We start from the raw sequence: 23056 nt of genomic DNA, 5'->3' as shown, positions 1-23056 counted from the left end.
CCTGCCTAGTTCATGGCATTGCGCCATGCCCAGCTCCTGAGAAGTGGATGAATGCCTAAGCCATGGTGGAACCTTAAGGTTCTTGATACAGCGTGTCTTTGTTGAGCACTGTCTTGTTTTCACGATGCTCGTGGGTGTTTTCTTGGGTTTGTTTTTCTAGAGCTCAGTGCTGGAGGAGGAGCATGAGAGCCCCGGAGCGGAAACCCCCAGCAATGTCCCCGAGGTCGACATGGATCTGGACAGCTACCAGATAGCACTGGAGGAAGTGCTAACCTGGTTGCTTTCTGCCGAGGACACTTTCCAGGAGCAGGAGGACATTGCCGATGATGTGGAAGAAGTCAAAGACCAGTTTGCTACCCATGAAGTAAGTAATGTGTAGCTGATGAGCAGGCGACATCCACCGTGGTGTCATGGTGCCCTAATCAGGGACTCTGCCCCGATGTGTGTTGTTTATTCACTTCTCCACAGAAAGGTCATGGCATATTTTAGGACTTGTGATATTTAAATAGGACTTTGTTATAAAATTGGTGTGGGTCATTAACTGTGCAGTGGAATTAGATAGCAGATTTTGATCTTATCATGACTTGTATATTCTGTGGAGCCACTGACAAAAATTAATGGGTAGTACTGCTTGTTTCTGAAGTTATGGTTATATTGTTATAATTAAAACACAGCATGGCTAATCAATACACCAGATCTTTAGGTTTTGAGTACTCCCTAGAAAGTGACTCTTTTCATTTATTGGATAATTAAGCAAATGTTATATCTGGTGTTCCTGTATAATTTTAAATAATGCAAATTTCCTCTTGTTTTGAGAATATATATATTTCGTAGTGTAATGATTTGATTATATGGAGATTTCCTTTGATTAAATATTTTTTTTTTGGTGTGTTGGTATATTAATTGACAGGTTTTATTTGCTATTTTGATTTGAAAATAATAGAAATGGTAATATTCCTTAAGCAGTTCCTCTTGGGTGAGCATGGTGTTTTATTTACTCTATTTTCTCATAATTCCATGTTCACAATCAGTAGCGTAATCAGCATTTATTTAAAAATAGCTGTTACTATCAGATATAACATTGCCCTCTTTGATCTGTTCCCCTTTTTACTTAGGCCAGCTGCTTAGTTCCTATATTCAGCGCTTAAGCAATTGGATCAAAGTCTACTTTATTTATACTCTACATGGCTACTTTTTTCTGCAGCACTGATATTAGGCATTAACAATTTAATTAAGATTTTTTTTTCTTCAATGAGCAGCTCACAAATCAAAATGATGTACCTTTCTAGGCTTTTATGATGGAGCTGACAGCACACCAGAGCAGTGTGGGGAGTGTCCTGCAGGCAGGAAACCAGCTGATAACACAAGGAACTCTGTCAGATGAAGAGGAGTTTGAGATTCAGGAACAAATGACCCTGCTAAATGCTAGATGGGAGGCACTTAGGGTGGATAGTATGGACAGACAGTCCCGGTGAGTGGAAGCAAAGAAATTAACCCTTTATTCCATCGACTGTATTGCCCAGTTAGGCTCAGTTAAAGCCTGCGTGTCTGTGAAGACAAGATAATTTCAGAACTTGCCTTGTAAAATTTGCACTTTTCTTTTTGTAATGTTGTTGGAATTTTGTGTGATCTTCGTTTCCTCTTTGATATGTTAACCGAATGAGAAGGTAAATGTTGGAATACAGAAATTAACAGAAAAGGAGAAGACATTTCATATGGACAGTTATCTCTTCACAGTATTAAAATCGGCTAACCATGAACTCTATCTGAAGACAGGACTATGTAGTATTTATCTAGAATTCCATCTTGTAACTTTTTTTTTAGAGCAGTTTCCCCTCCCCCTCCCCAGGGTTCATTTAATTTCATGTATTGTGTATTAAGGAGCAAGCTGCATTCCATTGCAATTTCCACCTATTTAATAAGCAGGAATTCCGGATTGAAGAAACAATGATTTGGATATGAATAGAGGGGGCTGTGATTTGCATCCTTTGACTCCATTTAATTGACTCCATTTAGGAAGAAAGCAAAAGTTTTTTTTTGTTTTTTTTTGCTTGTTTCTATATTTAAAGACTGAATGGTACTTTGAATGGTTAGACAAGACTGCATTCCCTTGCCCCATTTCTTTGGTGCCTGGAGCATGGGTTTGCCTTTGCAAAGGGAAAAAGCAGTGGGGTTGATGTGAGTTTGTCCCCGACAGGCTGCATGATGTGTTGATGGAACTGCAAAAGAGACAGTTGGAGCAGCTCTCCACCTGGTTAACGCTCACAGAGGAACGCATCCAAAAGATGGAAACTCGCCCCCTGGATGACGATTTAAAATCCCTACAAAAGCTGCTAGAAGATCATAAAGTAAATCTGGCTCATATTTCTTGTATATCTTATCAAATATGAAAAGGCAGCACTTCAGCTTTCTCAGGGGCTGATAGCTTCTGTCATTCGCGCAGAGAGGGGACACTTCTTCAGTGTTCTCTTTTCTTCGGTGTCTGATAGGGTAGAGTTCCTGGGGGTGTGGCTTTTCTAAGCCCTGGATGACAGTGCAGGTGAAATTTTACATAAGTACGTGTAGTTTTCTTATGAAAGTACTTAGTGTTCATAAGGCTCTCCTGGGTTTTTGTTTTGGACCCATAAGTGGCTAAGGACCCTAGTGTATTGGCATTAACACAGGGTATGGGGAAAGAGGCAAACCCTCAGATTTATCTGTACCTAATCTTTACCGAAAGCTGTTTCCTCTGTGATAGAGGAGAGTATCAGGCACTAGACGAGGAATTGAAATTTGGTAGACAATATAATTTGGCCACAAATTACAAGATAACTTTTCATAGTCAAGGAAAGGAAGAGTAAAATAGCCTCTCTGCAAATTGTTTGAAGAATTTTATTTTTCAGTGGAATATCTAGATAACTGATAAATAAAATCTTAGGGATACATTAAACACAGCTCAAGAGGCATTTAACAACACTGTTGGTAGCATTTAAATAAATTATCTATGTACAAAAATCTTATGGCCTGTCATGCTCTTCCCATGGAAGAGGGGAGAATGGAAGGTATCCGTATATCCTGCATTGCTTGCCTGGGCAGCGAATCTGAATGGCTTCTGACTTCCAAATACCATCCTACTTACCTCTCACCTTACGTTATGCTTCACTAAAATGATCTGACTCTGTGTATTTTTTTTGTCTTACAAAGTCTATGTTCTTATCTTAATTTCTATTATATTCACTCAAGCCATCTATTCCACTTTTTTTTTTTTGGCCAGCACTTGTAAATAAGGGTGATGATATTTTCAACCTGCTTTGGTTCATAATGAAATGTAAAAATGTATAAGGGGCTTGTTTCATTAGTAGAACACTTAGGGTAATGTTGGGACATTTAAACACGATGCCTCATTAAGTGTCCTTAATTACTATTGACAGTGAGTGGATTTTAAATAGGTAAATGTGAATAGAGTAGACATAATGGTGTTATCTTCATTTTTTCCCTAGTGTTTGCAAAATGATCTTGAGGCTGAACAGGTGAAGGTAAATTCACTGACGCACATGGTGGTGATTGTTGATGAAAACAGTGGTGAGAGCACCACTGCTCTTCTCGAAGATCAGTTACAGGTATGGACCCTGGAGATGGGCTACTTGCAAGGACCCTGTGGTCTGAAACCCTGATTTGGCACCCCTGTTGTTCAGGTCCTGTCTCACTGTTCATTTAGAGGAGTACTCTAATCTTTAGTTTGGACTTCGTAGTTGGGGTCCCCCAGCTTGTGGGTTTACAGGAATACCTTGGTATCTTTCCTTTCCTGCTGCCCTGGGGGTGGAGGGTAGATGGGCAGGGCTGCTTGTGGTCCCCAGCTTCCTTGTGCAAAATGGAAACAGCTTGAGGACTTTGTTAAAATATAGATAATTGGACTCCACATAAACTTGAATCCCTGGGAGTGGGGCCAGTGGATCTGCACTTATGTGCATATTGAAGTTTGAGAATTTCAGCTATGTAGGGTTAAATATCCCTGCTTCTTTGGTAGATCAGTGGGTGAATTTCAACAACAGTTTTGGGAACCCCAACAAATAGCTGCTTTTTGCACAAAGGCTATAGTGTATCTTTACAAGTCCTTAATAAGAGATTTATTGGTATTTTATTTGAAGAGTATTTGGATTACTGGAATGATGTCACCAAATGATTTTGAGTCACTTTTAGACTATAATCTTATCATTTGAAATTCTTTTTCTTTTATAACATTTAAAGTTGGCCAGTGGTTCTGAGACTTTTTGTGGAGTAATACTTAGTTATTACAGTAACCTGAGAGGTAGGCATTCATGTCTTGTCTATTTAACAGTGAGGGGACTGAGATTCGGAAAGGTCATGTAATGCCACTGAGAGTTAAGTAGGCAATGAATTTTCATGCCAAGACTGGAGTCCGGTCTTTTGGCTCTATCTTCTCTACCCTTCACATTCTACAAAGCTTACTCTGGTATTAAATATTGAAATCGTATAATATGAATTAAATAATTCCTTGCACATGTTAGTAATGTGGAAATTAAATGTAACATTGTTAATCATTTATAAAATGGTAATAAAATAATTTGTTGGGAAATTCATCATGAATAATGATTTTTAAACAACCACATTTATTCATTTAGCATTGCTAATACGCCTAAGATTCTGTTCCTGATTTTTGTGTAATATAAACAGAACAAATCAATTAACCTTTTTTTTAATCTTACAGAAACTCAAAACAGTTTTTATAAGGTTAAATTTTTTTTTCATAATTTTAGTATTCCATATGAAAATTTTGTTGGCATGTAAAAGGTGGCTAATTGATGCAATGAATTTTTTGAAAAGATAATTATAGCCTGAAAAATTTGAAGCACAAAAAGTAGATATGTGTGCTGTGTTCTGAAGATCTGTGTAAAAATGTCAAATTGTCATATAAAAACCACTGATAGGGAAAGAGCAGGAATTTCCAAATTCAGAAGTTAAAGATCAGAGTTCTAGCTGTACCACTTTCTAGCTATGTAATATGAAACAGTTAAATTCTGTGGAAATTAGTTTTTCTCATCTATAAATTTATAGGATTCATCTGTATTATTTTAAAGCAATTTTTATTAAAAATATTTTTCATAAATTGCTACTCTGTAGTGAAGAGCAATGGATATCATGAATTTCTTTAAGGATCATTATAGCTATCTTTTAAGCTTCTGTTGACAAAGGATGGTTTTTTCCTTTATTAGAAACTTGGTGAACGCTGGACAGCAGTGTGCCGTTGGACTGAAGAACGTTGGAATAGGCTACAAGAAATCAATATATTGTGGCAGGAATTATTGGAAGAACAGGTATGAAACTGTTATCCATAATGGGCAAGACAGATGGTGAAAAGTAACCTATTTTTAATGTTGGCATTATGATAAACTTGTCTTGTTTACTTTCCTTTGAAAGAAATATACACAGTGTTTATTATTTTCAAAATCAGATTTCTATGCATTTTTTTTTTTAAAGATTTTATTTATTTATTTGAGAGAGAATGAGAGCTAGCACGAGAGGGAAGAGGGTCAGAGGGAGAAGCAGACTCCCTGCCGAGCAGGGAGCCCGATGCGGGACTCGATCCCAGGACTCCAGGATCATGACCTGAGCCGAAGGCAGTCGCTTAACCAACTGAGCCACCCAGGCGCCCAGATTTCTATGCATTTCATAACTAACTGATCAAGTAGCTTATTCATAGAAATTGCGTTATATGGCTTCATTGTAGTAACACTTAATTTGATGTGTTCCTTATTTAGAATGTTAGTATTTAGACATTCTACTTTCATGATTGTTTTTTTATTGTATTTGTGTTGGGTTTTGTGTTTAAACTTGTATCAACATAGTAGTGCCTAGTAAATAATGCATAAATTAATCCCCTCAATGCTTTGCGAATTTTAAATCACAATTTTTCTTGATTTTTAACCAGAATAACTGCTGAAATTAACAAGAAAATATTATTTAGCAACACCATTAATTTAATACTGGATCAGTACTTATTTTTTCCAATAAGCGTTACTATGGCAAATGAACTTTTGGCACAAAGCTGTGCCAAAGTTTTCAGTCAGAAGGGTGGCCCTTTGCCTACCCTCCATCCTTCCAGAAGAGCAACCATCAAAACAATACAAAGAAGCAAAACTTTTCTCCCAAAGTGTCAGACATTTGTGGTTTTAGAAAATAAGCAGATACTTTATTCTCACCTTTCGGTGTCCATTTAGATTCTTTTAAATGTATTTCGTTTCCATCCACAAAAAGCGACTATATTCTTTTCAAGGGATAAAAACAAGCGTATGATGTTTTGTGGTTTACTGAATATGGTGGCAGAGAGAGCATCTTAAAAAGTAGGTTGCAAAATTTGTCCCAGTAGAAATTCTTAATCACTACCTCCTGCCCCAGTCTTTGGCCAGAATTTTCTTATTAAGAATCCTTTGATGGATCTTATTCTGACTTCTGAAATAGTTACATTTCACTTTATAAATGTTTATATTTACTTGCACCCTTGTATTCAGGCCAAAGAGTCACAGAGAATAACTTTTACTTCAGTAATGACAGTAGGAGACATTGATTGCTAGAGAAAACCATTGTGTTACTCTTCTACAAAAATAATTTAAAATTCGGAAATACTTTTAATTTGGTAATTAAAAATATTTTAAAAATAGGGACTCACTAGTATTTTGGCCATTTGTATTACTTTCGATTTAAAACTAACCTTTGAGTGGATTTCTGCTAGTGTTAGGGATGGAAGAATCTTGTTAAGATGTAGAATTGGAACCGGTGTTGGTACTTAATATACAGATAATTTGCTTTTGCATGGAACGAGACTAAATAAACTGAATCTGAATGAAAAAATCTTTCAAGAGTCTTTCACTTGGTTGCGGAGGCTTTACGATAGTTAGAAATGGGCTCTGAGAATTAGTCCAAACTTATGCAGGATAGGCCAAGTGTAAGTGTGGCATGCAGGATATTCCATAAAGGACTCCAACCTCCCTTTCCAACTTTAATTTTCCCTCCGTCCTTCCATGTACCCAGGTTCAAACCCTGAATTCCCAGTTTGTAGCCCGTTCCTAGACTGTCAATACCACGAGAGCAGCGCTGGTTTTTTTTTCACTGTTCTGTTCCCAGTGCACAGTACATTGTAACTTACTCATGGTTTTTGTTGTTTTATTTTCGTGTTTTTGAAAGAGTGAATGTATTTGGTTTGTTTTCTAGCCTCTCTGTTTAAGGTGTGGTATCTGCTATGGAATATCCTTTTACCAGTTTTTTCATTTCTGAGTTCTCCTCTTCCTCAAGGAACGTGAAGTCATCTGTAAACTACCTCTCCCTCCCCCACTGTTCTAAAACTGGAAGTCGTCTCTTCTTTGGAATTGCCATGACATTTAATGTGTGTGTGTGTGTGTATTTAATTTCCAAATTAAAATATGGTGCAGACACCATTATATAATATTTTCTATTACATAAATATGTATTTTTATATATTATAAATATAAAATAAGCTATTATATATATATCTTTTGTGGTGTCTGCCCTTTCTTTTATCATAGTTACTTATGTGCATATTTACCACCTTTACTATATTGAGGACAGGATCCCTGTTTGCTATTTAATTTCCTAATGTTACCTTTTTTTCTTTGGCCGGGGGGGAATATAGAGGCAAGGAATAATTGTTAAATAAACTGAAAAATAAAACAGATGGAGAAAGAATTGATCCTACTGCTAACACAGAACCAAGATTTTCTTCTCCAACTATACAGAAGACCTTCTGCAACAGATACTATTTTGGGAAGAATTATCCAAATGCAGCCATGTGGTTTTCCACCCCTCTTTCAAGTTTATTTTTCTACATCACTAAACATCTTCTGCATGTTGGCTCATGAGGTTTAAATATTTTTATGTTGGCCTCGGACTATCCTTAAACTTTCCCTTCTAGTCACAATTGCTGTTGAACCTGGAGCATTAGTGTGGCTTTCCTGAATGATGCTGTGGAAAAACCACTGGTTTGGGGGGTGGGTCTTTGATCTGATTCTCTCATTAACTAACCAAGTAATCTTGGACATATAATGCCTTATCTCTCTCTCCTCCCTAAAATGAGGGGCTGGGACAGGACAATTCCCAAGTTTCCCCCTGCCTCTAGAGAGTTATAATGTGATTCTTTTGGAGATTTGGATAGTTGTTGGATTTAGCCTTTTAGATCCACCTACCTTCCTGGGAATTAGGTTTAATTACCCAGGTGTGGGGCTAATATCAGGTTGATCTTTTGCAAATCTGAGAAGGATAATATCTTAAAGAAAGATGTATTTCTAGGCCATTCATGACTCGAGTTTTAGTGTTTGAAGCCCTTCCTACCCTAGGTAAGAGTGAAGCTTCAACTAGCATAAAAGTTAGAGATTTGGGAACTTGATTGTATTGAATTACCAAATGATTCTCCAAATATATTTCTCATTTTTGTTATTACTTGTAGTGCTTGTTGAAAGCTTGGCTAACTGAAAAAGAAGAGGCTTTAAATAAAGTCCAGACGAGCAACTTCAAAGACCAAAAGGAACTAAGTGTCAGCATTCGACGGCTGGCTGTAAGTGGTGTCAGTGTCAACATCTGTCTTGTAAGCCTGTGATATTTTAGTGTTTTATATCATTGGCTAGTGCAGTTTAGTGAATACAGATTATGTCTCATTACCCAACACTAGAATGCCGCCATCTAATGATCTAGAACCAGGGATCTTTATGTTTTAGCATTAGTGACCTGCATAGCAAGTAAACTTCACTATAAAATGTATGTTTACATTTCCTGACTGGGGAGCAGGAATATAGAGTCCTTTTAAGAGGGAGTCATCTAATAAATATTTGAAATACTAGATCTTGAAGGAAGACATGGAAATGAAACGTCAAGCATTGGATCAGCTAAGTGAGATTGGCCAGGATGTGGGTCAATTACTTGATAATCCCAAGGCATCTAAGAAGATCAACAGTGACTCAGAGGAACTAACTCAGAGATGGGATTCTTTGGTTCAGAGACTAGAAGATTCCTCCAACCAGGTACCTTTTGCTTTGGATTGTATGTTATGCCATGAAGTAGAAATTAAATGTTCAGGTTAGTTTTAGTTTTTATGAAATAAAAGAATAGTAGGTAAACTGCAAACTAAAAAGTAGGTTCCTTACACCTGGCTTACTATAAAATTGAGAAATTGACATGTAAAAAATCTTTACTTCTCTGAAGTAAATTTTAATAGATCTTCAAAAACCTTACTAATATCCAGGGGAGCCTGGGTGGCTCATTCGTTAAGTGTCTGCCTTCGGCTTAGGCCATGATCCCAGGGTCCTGGGATCGAGCCCCACATCGGGCTCCCTGCTCAGCAGGAAGCCTGCTTCTCCCTCTCCCACTCCCCCTGCTTGTGTTCCCTCTCTTGCTGTGTCTCTCTCTGTCAAATAATAAATTACAAAAAAAAAATCTTGAAAGAAAAAAAACAACTTACTAATATCCAGTAATTTAGCTCTTAGTAAACTGATAATGCTTAGACATGAATCCATTAAGTCATCTTTAAATCTTAAATAATCTTATTAATTTGAAAATATATATTAGTGATTTGACTGAAAATACAACTTTGGTTTGTACATGGATGTTTGCAGCAGTATTATTTATAATAGCGCAAAAGTGGAACAGCCCAAATGTCCCATCAATATTTGGATGGATAAACAAAGGTGGTATATCCATACAATGCAATATTATTTGGGGGCTAAAAACATGAAGTACTGACACATGCTACGATGTGAATGAACCTTGAAAATATGCTAGGGACGCCTGGGTGATTCAGTCGGTTAAGCGTCTGCCTTCAGCTCAGGTCGTGATCCCAGGGTCCTGGGATCAGAGTCCCGCATCGGGCTCCCTGCTCAGCGGGGAGCCTGCTTCTCCCTCTGCCTGCCACTTCCCCTGCTTGTGCTCTCTCTCTCTCTCTCTCTCTCTCTCTCTCTCTCTCTGGCAAATAAATAAATAAATGAAATCTTTAAAAAAAGAAAAAGAAAATATTATGCTAGCCACAAGAAGCCAGTCCCAAGATTAAATGCACTGTAAGTCTATCTATGTGAAATACCCCAAAGAGGCAAATTCGTAGAGATAATAAAGGAGATCAGTAGTCACCAGGGGCTGGGGCGAGAGGTGGACGGGGAGCGGTGGGCTACTAATGTGTATGGAGTTTCTTTTGGGGAAATAATAAAACTATTGTGCAGTGAGAAAGTGGGGGTGCTTGCACAACTCTAAATATACTGGGAAGCACTGAACTGTGTATTGTCGAAGGGGGAATGGGATGGCATGTGAATTATATCTCAATAAAGTAGTGAGAAAACATTAAAACATGTGGCTGATTTATACTTCAGGTGACGCAGGCTGTGGCAAAGCTGGGGATGTCCCAGATTCCTCAGAAGGCTCTTTTGGAGACTGTTCGTGTAAGAGAACAAGTAACCACAAAAAGGTCTAAGCAAGAACTACCTCCTCCTCCCCCAAAGAAGAGACAGATTCCTGTGGATACTGAAGCTAAGAAAAAGTGAGAACAGTTAGAGAAATTTTCGAAACACAGTACCGTGCATCACGTGTTTCGTACTCATCACTAATCATATGCCAATTGAGATGTCGTTATTGTTGTGGAAATTCAGTTGCTGAGCCCCTCACTGCCCCTGACTTTTCTGAGTGTTCTTCCCCACAGTGGCTAAGCATCTGAATGTCCCAGGTGATTTTATGTATCCTGTGTTCAATCTGGAAAACTGTGTGCCAGAACCCTTCCTTCTTCCTTTCCATTGTCTACCTTGGGAGGACAGGGCGGTCCCTGATTCCTTGTTTATTCTTTCTTTCACTGTGAGAACCCTGGTAGTTTTGCGTTAGGTACATCTCCTTATTCTTTGTGCTTCTCTTCCCTCCTCTTGCCATCCCAAAGTACTAAATGCAGGGAAGTCATTCCTTTGTAGTCTCCTTCTTCCTCTCAGTCTTTTTTCACATTTTCTTTCTTCCTTTGTTAATTCTTTTGTCAGATTCATGAACACATTCTTTATGTTTGGCTTAAAGATCCATCTTTGACATAAAATGTCTTTTTTTTTTTTTTTTTTTTTTTTGGTCTTATTGATTCGGAGGAAACTCGGGCCCTTTAGAAAAGGACTAATCACAGCTGCATAAATTGAGCATTTGCTAACGACAGTTACTCTGTGGAGCTGGGCTGTGTGACAACCCGGTAATGCACCTCACCCGTGCTAGAGCAGCCGAGCCGTAAATCAGCCCTTCTGTTCTCTCCCTTTTATGGGAGAATCCCAGTGCTTGGATAAATGGGCAATTATTTTGGGCCTGAATAAAAATGATACGATTTCCCCAATGTAGCTTTTGTTAGATGAAGCAGGATTCCAATTTTACCGGATGATTTTCATTTTGATAATAAGGCTGTGTTTCTGCCTCCCAGCAGCATCTCCCTGCCGGGCCAGAGTACCTCCAAGGTGCAGGCGGTAGCTGTGGACCCTTTGCCTGTGGAACCAAGCAGCACAGGAAGAAGATGCTGCTGATGTTAATGTTGCCTAAATCTTTTCTCTCCTGAGTGTTTATGTTCTGCCCGGGAGATCTGGCTGTGTGTCTCTCCGGTGCTGACTTGGTGCATTTGGCAGCAGAGAACACTGTAAAAGACGAAGGGTGCAGAACAATAAAAACCTTAAACATGAGCATGTTGTAGAGAGTGCACTCTGCTGCCGGAAATAGAATCCTGTACCGAAGGTGACCTAAATAATGAGGTCATTGATTCTCTCACATGACGAGAAGTCTGGAGACAGGGCATTTTTGATGGGATGGTGGGGCTCAGCATCCTGCCACCCTGCCTCTCTGAGTATGTTGCCTTTCACCATTGTGCTTGCCCTCTCGTGGTCCCAAGATCCTGTTGTAGCACTGGGCAGAACATCCTTGTATAACCTGATATATATATATATATATCAGGAAGGGCAGTTTTCCCTTGTCTTTTTTTTTTTTTTTTCTTAAATCAGGGAGAAAGACCTTGCCTAGAAGACATTGGTTAACTTCCTCCATGGTCTCACTGGCCAGGATTCAGTCACTTGCCCCACCCTGGGTGCATGGGAGGTTGAGACTCTCTGGCCTTTTTGGTCTCTGTAATTGTGTTCTGGGGGAGTTGGACAGCAGAGAGAAATGTGAGGAGGGGAGTGTGTGTTGGTTGGGCCACCAGCTGTGAGTACCATAGTCTTCCAGTCCATGATTTGATTGATGCAGAAATTCCTTTAGTTAATTCCTGGACAAATAGAAGCTTGTGTATGTCCAGTTCATTATGATAGAAGGCAGTGAGATCTCATTATTCGAAAGGTTATTTTTATGGGCAGCTGAAGTCCGCCCCCTTCACGTCCACCCTTGTGTACTAGTTCTGCTTTCCGGGGTGATAATAGAGTTGCACCAGCCTTCTGCAGTTTGGTGCCTCGTCAGTATGGGAGGGGGTTTCATATTCCCATTTCTGTGGGCCTGCAGTGTGGAGTCTCCTTAACCATTCCGAGTGTGACATGCCTTCCAGACCCTTTAATACCTTCAGTCTGCTGTAGAAACCACTATTAGCTTGTCTTAAAATGGGCTGTCCGAGCAGATGTGAGCTCAGTACAGTTTATAATATATGCTTCAGAAAAGGTAGTTTATTTCCCTTCTCTTCTCTTGGTGCTGCTGGTGGCTGTTTTTACCAGCACAGGGTATAGAGGGACAATTCTTTCCTATGATGGAGATCTCTGTTAACGTGACCTGAGACCATTGCTGCTGTATAAAAACCAAATATTCGTAGTTCACCAGAAACACTTAAGCTGTTTCCCAAAAAGAAACAGACAACCTGTGCTTACCTTAAAGTTCCTAAAAATCCCCAGGAGTTGTGTCAAGACTCTGGGTAGAGTCCTGGTGAGGAAGACCCATCGAACTCTATCATCTAGAGCTATGTGGCCTGGGGCAGTTATTTAAAACCTCCCGGGTGCCTGGGGAGCTCAGTCGGTTAAGCATCTGCCTTTGGCTCAGGTCATGATCCCGGGGTCCTGGGATCGAGCCCTGCATCGGGCTCCCTGCTCAGCAGGGAGTCAGCTTCTCCCTCTCTCTCTGCCTCCTGCTCTGCCTGCTTGTGCTCTCTCTCTCTCTCTCACTCTCTCACTCTCTGTCAAATGGATGAAATCTTAAAAATAAACAAATAAATAAATAAATAACCTTCCCCCCCTCCCCGAGCTCCATTTCTCCAGCATTAAAAGGGGTAATAATAGTCTAGGCCTCTCAGGGCTGTTGTGACTATTACTTGAGTTAATAGCACATGCAGAACTTTTAGCCAAAGGCCAGGTACATGGCCGACAATCGGTGAGTGTGCCCCTCTTGCCCCGCTCACGGTGGTTTCCACAGGCCTTCTCAGGTTTGTCCATTCTCTTTCTTCCCATCGTCACGTCTCTGCTCTGGCTGCCGGGACCACCACAGCTCCTCTCCTCTGGCCTTGCCTCTCTTTATTCTTCCTGCGCAGCGAACACTAGAAGATGAACACAGTCATGCCAGGCCTATGCTTTCAAGCCTTCCCTGGCTCTCTGTTGCCCTTTGGTTGTGCCCAGACTCCTTAATCTGTCCTGCAGGGCCTTCCAGGAATGGGCTGGTGTGGCTCTCTGCCACGTTGGCAGTGGTCCTATCCCCTGCCTAGTACTCACTATTCTAGCCACGCCTAGCCGCTTGCTGTTTGCAGTGTGGTCCTCCTTCTCTCTGCTCTCTCTTTGCAAGGAAAACTCCTGGGCATAATACCACTGTTGTGCTCCAGGAAGCCATCCCTCCCTGACAGAATTAGGAGCCATTACCGTGAATTCCTGGGGCATTAGTACCTGGCGAGTTCTCTTGTGATTTGCCTGTTACTTTCCATTGCCCCTACTAGACTGGAAGCTCCACGAGGGCTGGGATCGTGTCTGAGTTACCTTCATATCAAGAGCCCAGTCCGGTGCCTGGCATACACTGGACTCAATAATTATGTTAAATTAAAGGAGGCATTGACTTTAAGAATATCTGTCCCTGCTTTTTCCTGTTATTTTCTAATCAAATCTTTTTCATTATCTACAGGAGTTTATAAAAATACAAATGATTTCTTACAAAGTTTAAAAATCATTCAGTTATTTAAAAAATTATTTATTAATGTGACAATATTATTCCTCTTTTCAAACTTTTAATTGTAAATGTGTAATTTCATTTTGTGTGCTTACTCTATGTCTATGATGCCTGTTTTTTTGAGGCATACTGAGAACACGTGCCTGGTGGGTGTTTTGATGGCTCTGTATCTTGAGCCAAGTGAAACAATAGAAGAATAGGAATGACAAACAGTAACATCTGAATCTTAAATCAGGTTTGATGCTGTAAGTGCAGAGCTGTTGAACTACATTTTGAAATCAAAGACTGCCATTCAGGCCGCAGAGATAAAAGGGTATAAGAAGATGCAAGAGACTTCAGAAATGAAAAAGAAGTTGAAGGTAAAACATAAAACAAAAATATCCTTGTGAATAAAATATTTCATCGGGTTTGATTTGCTGTTGTGATGGGATCCAAAGGCTTCCTGTAAAATAAATATAGCCATAAGGTAGCTTTTAGAATATTGTAGTAAATTTTGAATCAGTCAAGCTGGCTGGCAATCAGGTCCCTGTGTGGGGGGAGGAATGTTTTTGCCCCTTTTCCCCTAAGATGTGCAGGAAGGAATGCTTCTAAGGTGATTCAATTATTAGTATTATTTTTTTACCTTGATTAGATCTACTTTAATCTAGTCCCTAATCATTTATGACTTTGTGTATGCTGAAGATATTTTGCACTCTGAATACAACAAATGATTTCACATCTCAAAATCCCTTCAATATATCTTCTTTAGAGAAGAGACACATTTTAAAAAAAGAAATACTGTGAAAACGTGTGGGATCTTAGCTCTGCTACTTTGCACCTGATGTGTGTTACTGTAAATTGTGACAGGAGATTGTAGTGACTTAGGTCTTTGGCGTTCATTTAGTGTGTGTACCTCCTTTCACGAAGTGTTTGGACACCTAGAGCAAGTGTGTAGTCCCGTCTTTGTTGGTGACAGAGTTTGTGAAGAGTTGGGAGCACATTTCCAAAACGAGATGTGTGTAAATATCAGGGATATAAGCCAGAAAGTGGTAGTCCCTTGGGGGTTGAGAGGAGGCCAGGATTGCGGTTGTCTCTGTATTCACTAGTGAAGTCCAGAGGGTGAGGTAGCACCACACTGGGACCAGAAGGCGCTTGCTTGGAGCCGGGGGCCAGGATTGCGGTTGTCTCTGTATTCACTGGTGAAGTCCAGAGGGTGAGGTAGCACCACACTGGGACCAGAAGGCGCTTGCTTGGAGCCGGGTGGGAAGACCCAGCAGGCAGGGGTGCCCCTGAGCAGAGGCATGGAGGTGGACACGTGGGTTGTGATAGTGTTTTTTTTTTTTTTGTTTTGTTTTGTTTTGTTCTGTGCAGTCCTAGGGGTGTGTGTAAGAGTAGTGGAGAGTTAAGGTTTGAGAGGCGGCTTGGAGTCAAACCCTGGTTGACTTACGTTTGGATGAGAAGTTCGGACTGACTCCTGTCTTGTCGCTGCGTTGTAACTGCTCTTATTTAGAGGTCACCATTGACTGTTGGTTTCCACATCCCAAGGATGGATTTGTTTCCCCATTAAACCTGCTGCCTCTGCAGCATTTGCCACCGTTTACCCTTCCCTTCTTCTTACATTCTCACAGCCCTTGGCTTCTGTGGCCAATGATTCTTCTGAAATATAAATCTGATCAGGTGGCTCCAGTGGTTGCAGCTAATGAACAGCTTCCCACTGCAGTGGGGACAAAACTGGCGTGTCCCTGACATGCGCCTGGAGCTACAGCCCTCCTGAGTCCTGCTCTTTGCTCACTGCCCTGCCTTCAGCACACGTGCTGTTTTCCATGCTCAGAGTGGCCCTTAGTAAGCCTTTGTGCTGTGTGCCTGAAAAGGCATCTACTCCAGTAAAGCAAGCCTCTTTTAGCCTCATTAGGAAGAGTTAAGTGGTTCATCTTTGGCCTTCCACGTTGCTTTGACCATACCCCTGTGAAAGCTCTTATTGCATGTATGTCAGTATTTGTTTCTATGCCTGCCTGCGAGTGCTTACAAGTGAGGATAATTTCCCATCGAACCCTCTATTTTTAGCACTCAGCGGAGTTCTTGGCTGATGGAAGGAGGGAATGATGGCTGTGGAAAGGGGGACGTGGGAGGTTGTTAGCTTAGAAGCCCCATTATCTGAGTCCTCTGCACAAGGAGTTGGGAGAACCAGAAAGAGGGGCCGTGTTGCATCCTTTGGTAGGCTTCTTACAACGCTGAAAAACCAATAGATGGTATTAATGAGCATTTAACAGCCGGATTCTCAAAGGCAGAGAATTTGGAAGTTACAGTGATCTTTATGGAACAAGTCCCAGAAAATATTAATAAGTTAAATTCCATCCTATGATCTAGAAACAATTTTTTTTTTTTTTTTTTTTTGGTGCAAAATGGTGGTTTATTAAAGCATGGGTCCTGTCCCATGTTGGGGCAAGTAAGGAAAAGGGTTTCAAAAGAACTTTCATATGCTAAAGAGGGCTGACGTACAAGATACCAGAGCCATTGTCAAGCTTGTTTCTCCCTGAGCAAGGTATTAACATTGAAACAGTTGGGAGATTCCTGGAAGAATGTCACACACGTCCCACCCAGAGGGGGGCAGTGGGGTGGGGTGGGAGAGGTTGTGCATATTATGCTTTGTCTTCAGCTAGCCCCTTCTGCTCCCTCATCATTTCCTCCCTGAGCAATTTTGACCCTTAAATCTAAGGTTGTTGAAGGCAGAAGTTCTCATTTTCTGTAACGTCCTCTCGCTGAATAGGGGCGTAGAGATGTCCCTACCTAGGGGAGTTACAAAGGGGAGGCAGCTGAATCTGAGGCTGACAGGAAGTCAGGAAGTATCTCTGTGGGTAGTAAGAATCATCTGTTGATGTGAAGTCATAGGGACGGAGTCTCGCACTAAGTGGAGAGAGACTGTAGATGTGGGCAGATTTCTCTTCTCGAGGCCCCCAATATAACCTGGGGTTCCCGCACCTGGTGGGGAAATCTGGAGTGGGTGGTGTTAAGTCCAGCGGGTGCTCTTCTGGATGGGGTTTTGGAATATAGGTGAAATTCGGTGGGATGAGGTCCGGAGCTGATGACCAAGAATTCTTGAAACATCTTTGGTGCAGAAGGATGGTTTATTCTGATCTAGAAACAATTTTACTCCTAGAAATTGTTACTATAAAATTTGAAGGGATAAAAATAAGGACTGTGTTTATAACTGTGAGGCACGATTGGCAGTTCCCATGTTTTCCTTTAATATTTATAAGTTCACTTATTTTGTTGTTTTAGACAAGTAGGGACAGATGCCAAAAGGGTTGGAAAAATGTAAAATGAAGAAAAGTTAACCATCACTTTAATATCTAATTTTTCTTGCAAATTGGGGAAAGGGCAGCTTACTTGTGTTTTAGTGAAGGACTACCTTGTTCCAATTGATGACACACCTGGGTAGAATCCCTCTTTCAATCTGTCATCACCACATAAAGTAGCAACAGATCAATTTGTATAGAACAGGTAATAATTCTTCTCTAGTTTGGTGACTTTTTGCATTGATAGTTAAACAAAAACAAGTGGTGTTTCTTTGAATCTCTTATTATTTCTTTATCTTTGACTGTAAAATAGTCACATTAAAGTTGTGCAGATCAAAGTAGGACAGTTTATTGGATGGTGCTTATATGTACCGAAGTTAGAAGTGGGATTCTTCTCTGCGTTTTCTGGTTGAAATAATATGGTTGCCTAGAAGTTTTGATTGTCCTATTATGGGCACTCTTTGAGTAGCTAATTTTATCAGTGGGAGTGAGTGGGAGAAATTTCAAATACTGACTGTTCATGCGTACACACACACGTGTGTGTGTGTATGTCTTCATGATTATGTTTAACCCTTTCTTACTAGTTCTGGAAAAATTTTGTCTTCCTTGTCTTTGAGAAATAGCGACGTTGAGAATATCAAACTTTAGAGACGTAAATATTAAAATTAAGAGCCACTCTTCAAACATAAGGAACAAAATGCTTTGGTTTGGGTCCCAAAGCATATTGTCATAGTTTAAAATTATGTATGAATTATGCTTGTGGTTGAAGTTTGCATTAGATCCTAAACTTAATATAATATCAATAAATAATAATAAGGCTCAGGTATTTCTATTTTTCTTGTTAATTAATTTTTGTCCAGTGACCTCTGTCATAGGATATTCAGTTCACTTGACTTCAACAGTTGTTTTTATTGTGTGGCATAGACACTGACATTATGTATGTAAATAGATATCCTGGATCTAAAAACACTCATTTTAAATGTATCCTCTTGATAGGAACTCATAATTGTACATTTTTTTCTTATAAAAGTAATCAAAGTTTTTTTTTAAACTCACCAAAATTTTATATTGTTTGTTTAAATTTGCCTTTTGAATTTAATCAGCTCTGGAATTCTGTAGGGCAGCTTGGAATTGCATAGTTTTGTCTTGTAGCATTTCTCTTATGTCAAGTTTGATTATAACACCAAAAGTGATTGTGGGAGGGACACAAAACATGAAACTTACAATAGCGTGAACATTACATTCACTGAGAAGAAATGTCGTATTTTTGCAGTATTCTTATATTGGAATTTTTATTTCCAGGGATTTGAAAAAGAACAGACAGAAAGAAGCCCCAGACTAGATGAATTAAACCAAACCGGACAAATCCTTTTGGAGCAAATGGGGAAAGGTGAGACCCTTGATTTTTTTTTTTTAAATGTTTTTTAGATGGTAGCATTGAATAATATTTACAGTTTGACAAATTATATATTTATTTTAACACTGTAACCTTTTTTCCTTTTTTTTTGTTTTGCTAAAAAAGTGGTTTTCAAAATTTTTTTTAGGTAGCAGAATCTTTTTTCAAATGAAATCCTATGCTGAAGCTGGGTTTATAAAACAGATAAAAGGGAAGTTGTTCTGCTTTTATAGAGTCAGACAATCTAAAACTCTGATAGGTTAGCAGGGCTGGTGAAATCCACTGCTGTGGAAGATTTTAAAATCTCCTTCTTCAGGGTTATATATTGGGAATTTGTTTTGGAGAGCAGTGGCAACAGAAAATTTTACTTTGGCGATATTTGGGAAATGAAGTTGTGTTAAGGTAAATTCATTAAGGTTATTTGATTTTTGATCACTTTCAAATTAATATGTTAATTTACTACAGGTATCTTTTTATAGTTAAATTTGATAAGGTGTTACTTGTATTTGAAATTTTTACCTGTATTAAGGACTTTTTTTTCTTTGCCATTAACCCTCAGTGATTCAGGGGAGTGGAAAGATGAATATTTTTGCTATCAATTTTGCATATTTTACTTTCTTTGGTCTAGCTCTGAAAGACCTTTCTTGTAAGTCCTATTCGTTATTCCAGTGCTTTGGAGGTCTGCTGCAATATTCTTTGACATAAGCCATACACGCCCAAGGCAGAATTAGGAATATTAGTTTGACAACAATCTTCAGTGTAGTTGTTTTCAATCTTTTTATTTTTTACTTTTTATTCTGGAAAATATAAATATATACAACGCAAACAGAATAGTGTAATGAAACTCCTTGTAGCAATGACCCAGCTTCAGTAATTAATGATATTCTGTCATTCTTGAATTATCTATACCTCTCCTCATTCCTCACCCCCTTGTTATTATTATTGTTGTTTATAGTTTTTTAAAAAGTAAAATTTACAGGGCACCTGGGTGGCTCAGTCGGTTAATGTCCGACTCTTGATTTCAGCTCAGGTCATAACCTCAGGATTGAGCCCCGCATTGGGCTCCTGGCTCAGCAGGGAGTCTGCTTGTCACTCTCCCTCTGCTCCCTGCGCCTGCCACTCACACTCTCTCTCTCTCTCTCAAATGAATAATTAAATCTTTAAAATAAAAAGCAAAGGTACTTACATTAAAATACATGAAACTCAAGTGAGCTGTTTTGACAAGCCTATATCCACATAACAGTATATAGAGAAATTCCATCTTTCCAGAAAGTTCCCTGGTGTCCCTTATAGTTCAGTCATCCGCCCCCTAAAATCACATTTTTAAAAATAGATTATTTTTGCCTCTGCATTTAGGAAAATACGTAAGTTAATTATATACACACTATGGACACACACACACACATTTATACACCATATATGTGTGTGACCAATATATGTCCATTTATTTGGAAACTATACAGATATACCACTGTCAATCCATAGATGTTAGTACAGCTTAATTTCTTTCTTTCTTTTTTTTTTTTTTAAAGATTTTATTTATTCATTTGAGAGAGAGAATGAAATAGAGCATGAGAGGGGGGAGGGTCCAAGGGAGAAGCAGACCCACCGCTGAGCAGGAAGCCCGATGCGGGACTCGATTCCGGGACTCCAGGACCATGACCTGAGCCAAAGGCAGCCACCCAAGCAACTGAGCCACCCAGGTGCCCCAATTTCTTGCTTTTTAAGAAAAAATATAAATAGAGCGGGTATTTATTAAAAAATGGTATTTTTATTCAAAATCCTCCTGGCTCAGTGTCTTAGTTACCCTGGGTGTGGGTACCCCACTTGGAAATTACTCTTTCAAAAATTTACTTAAAGAGATCTAGAGATAACAGAGAGACCGTAATTTCCCTTGAGATGCTGATCTTTCAATAATTACAATAAATTGTGCGTTGAATTTATGTCAGTTACAATCAGAGATTCTTAACTTGCACATCAGTTTTTTGCAGTTTGGGAACCAGGCTTTGTCTCGTGTGAATGTGGGGTACTTTCATGAGTCTTGGTACTGAATTTGACTTCGTTTCTGCATCTGCTCTCAGGCAGTATGGCAGGATTTAGGTGCTAAGCCTAGTGGGGAAAACTACCTAGGGGAGAAGTTGGTGAAAGGTGCTATGTTACAGTGAGAATAGCAGCAAAATGGGAAATAGGAGACCTTGTGGTCTCCTACCCTTTTCTAGTTTTGTGTCCCTGGGTGAGTCATGTAACCCATTTGTGTCTTTGCTTCCTCACCCAGAAAGTGAGGCATTCACCAGCGGGGTACAGCTTTTGTTGCGTGCCTTCTTACTGTGAATAGGCATCTACTAAAATATATACTCTGGAAACTGAATTCATGTGAAAGTGCTACTTGTAAAATATCAAGTGCAATATTGGGGAATATATTTGTAAAGGAATGAGTTTTGTGACAATGTAGACTTGTTTAATTTCATGGGAAACCCTTTATATTTTGCATTATCATGTTTTTTGGAGCATTGGTAGACTGGAAGTGCATTCATTGCAGGATCCTAATTTTATATATCTATTTTTTAAAGATTATTTATTTTAGAGAGAGAGAAGGGGGAGGGAGAAGCAGAAGGAGAGGGAGAGAGAGAATCCTGAAGCAGACTGCTTGCTGGGTGTGCAGCCTGACACAGGGACTTGATCCCAGGACCCCGAGACCATGACCTGAGCTGAAATCAAGAGCTCGCTGCTTAACCCACTGAGCCACCCAGGCACACCCTAATTTTATTTATTTTAAATGACACATTTAGGATGGGATGGGAATCTGGGCAATGGGGGCATTGATTTGAATAGGATATTTATATTCTGAGTTTAATTTCTTGCTTTTTGAGGAGTGTCTGTTTCATGTTAGAGAATAAAAGCGATTTTTAAAAATCTTCCCCACTGTCTTCCCATTTCATCCATTATTCTAATTTTATAGTATTGTGTATTACTTCTCTCCATGTGGTTTTAGTGCTGTTAATCGTACTGCTCTTATAAACTAGAAATGTTGTTCAACAGAAATGAAAGCACAATTGGGTGCTTTTTGTGCCCCCCCCCCCCCCCCCATTTTCCCTGAAACAAATCCTGGAACACCGATAATTAATATAGAGGAAGTTTTTTACAAAGTGTTATTTGGCAAGAGATGTTCCAATAATCGTGTCACTGATTTCCTCAAACTAGTTCCATCAAAAGCCCCACCAAGGTGAAGTTTGATGAGGCTTTTCTGTCTAGTGCATTTGAGTTATATTTTGTGGTATCTTGTAAAGCATAAAAAGGTTTTAAACAATGAAATTATCTGTTTCATTTAACTTTCATGGCTATTATATTTGGTTTTCTTGGTTCAGCCTATCTTTTTCCTAGAGGTTGTGAACTAATAAAATAGAATAGTTGGGCATTTAGGACACCTAGGTGGCTCAGTTGTTAAGCATCTGTCTTTGGCTCAGGTCATGAACCCAGGGTCCTGGGATCAAGCCCCGTATTGGGCTCCCTGCTTGGTGGGAAGCCTGCTTCTCCCTCTCCCACTCCCCTTGCTTGTGTTCCTTCTATCGCTGTGTCTCTGTCAAGTAAATAAATAAAATCTTAAAAAAAAAAAAGAATAGTTGGGCACTTGGATAATACAGCTTTATGAATTGATGTTTATTATGACTAGCCTATGGAATTTCATAGCGGTCCTATGTTTTGTAAATTTTCCTTCATTCCAATAGTGATAGACTGAAAGTGTAAAGTCAAGTGAGAGTAAGTGGCAGGAATATGTTATATTTTGCTCCTTTTAGATAATCAATAAGATGATGGTCTATTGATTTGGGCTTTTGATTGGTCATTTAAGAGTTGGATATTCTATGGAAGTAGAAAATTTATTACTCAGGATCTCCGGGAGCAAAACAATTATTTTAGAAGACAGTTATTTTAGGGACACCTGGGTGGTTCAGTCAGTTAAGCATCTGCCTTCGGCTTGGGTCGTGATCCTGGGGTCCTGGGATTGAGTGCCGCGTTGGGCTCCTTCCTCAGCAAGAAGCCTGCTTCTCCCTCTGCCTGCCGCTCCTTCTGATTGTGCACACACTCTCTCTCTGACAAGTAAATAAAATCTTAAAAAAAATAAAAAAAACAATTATTTTAAAAGACAATATAGTTTTCCTTGCTTGATACGCAAATTTTGCTTTAATTATTACTTGATATCTGTCTAACTTAAAATATCTCAAGCTTAGAGGAAGGGAGATTTAAATTTTGGGAATTGGTTTGAAGG

The 23056-nt window shown here is 39.5% G+C and overlaps 1 protein-coding gene across 12 annotated transcripts in view; it reads left to right on the top strand.

The window, feature by feature from the left end:
- Positions 1–23056, top strand: part of UTRN (utrophin) — a 500526-nt gene that overhangs the window by 127353 nt on the left and 350117 nt on the right. For 11 of the 12 annotated variants that reach the window (XM_027601866.2, XM_027601862.2, XM_027601867.2 and 8 more), the window contains 10 exons: positions 161–364; positions 1290–1471; positions 2198–2348; positions 3480–3599; positions 5214–5315; positions 8459–8566; positions 8850–9029; positions 10365–10531; positions 14357–14480; positions 18699–18786. In XM_027601866.2, coding sequence (XP_027457667.2) covers positions 161–364; positions 1290–1471; positions 2198–2348; positions 3480–3599; positions 5214–5315; positions 8459–8566; positions 8850–9029; positions 10365–10531; positions 14357–14480; positions 18699–18786 — 1426 coding nt within the window. Of the gene's footprint in view, positions 1–160; positions 365–1289; positions 1472–2197; positions 2349–3479; positions 3600–5213; positions 5316–8458; positions 8567–8849; positions 9030–10364; positions 10532–14356; positions 14481–18698; positions 18787–23056 lie in introns of those variants that run through there. The other variant, XM_027601870.2, reaches the window with a different exon arrangement.

This window comes from Zalophus californianus, chromosome 7 (assembly GCF_009762305.2).
Source record: "Zalophus californianus isolate mZalCal1 chromosome 7, mZalCal1.pri.v2, whole genome shotgun sequence".
Taxonomy (NCBI): Eukaryota; Metazoa; Chordata; class Mammalia; order Carnivora; family Otariidae; genus Zalophus; species Zalophus californianus.
Note: the sequence above shows the minus strand (reverse complement) of the source record. Positions and strands in the feature narration are given on the sequence as shown.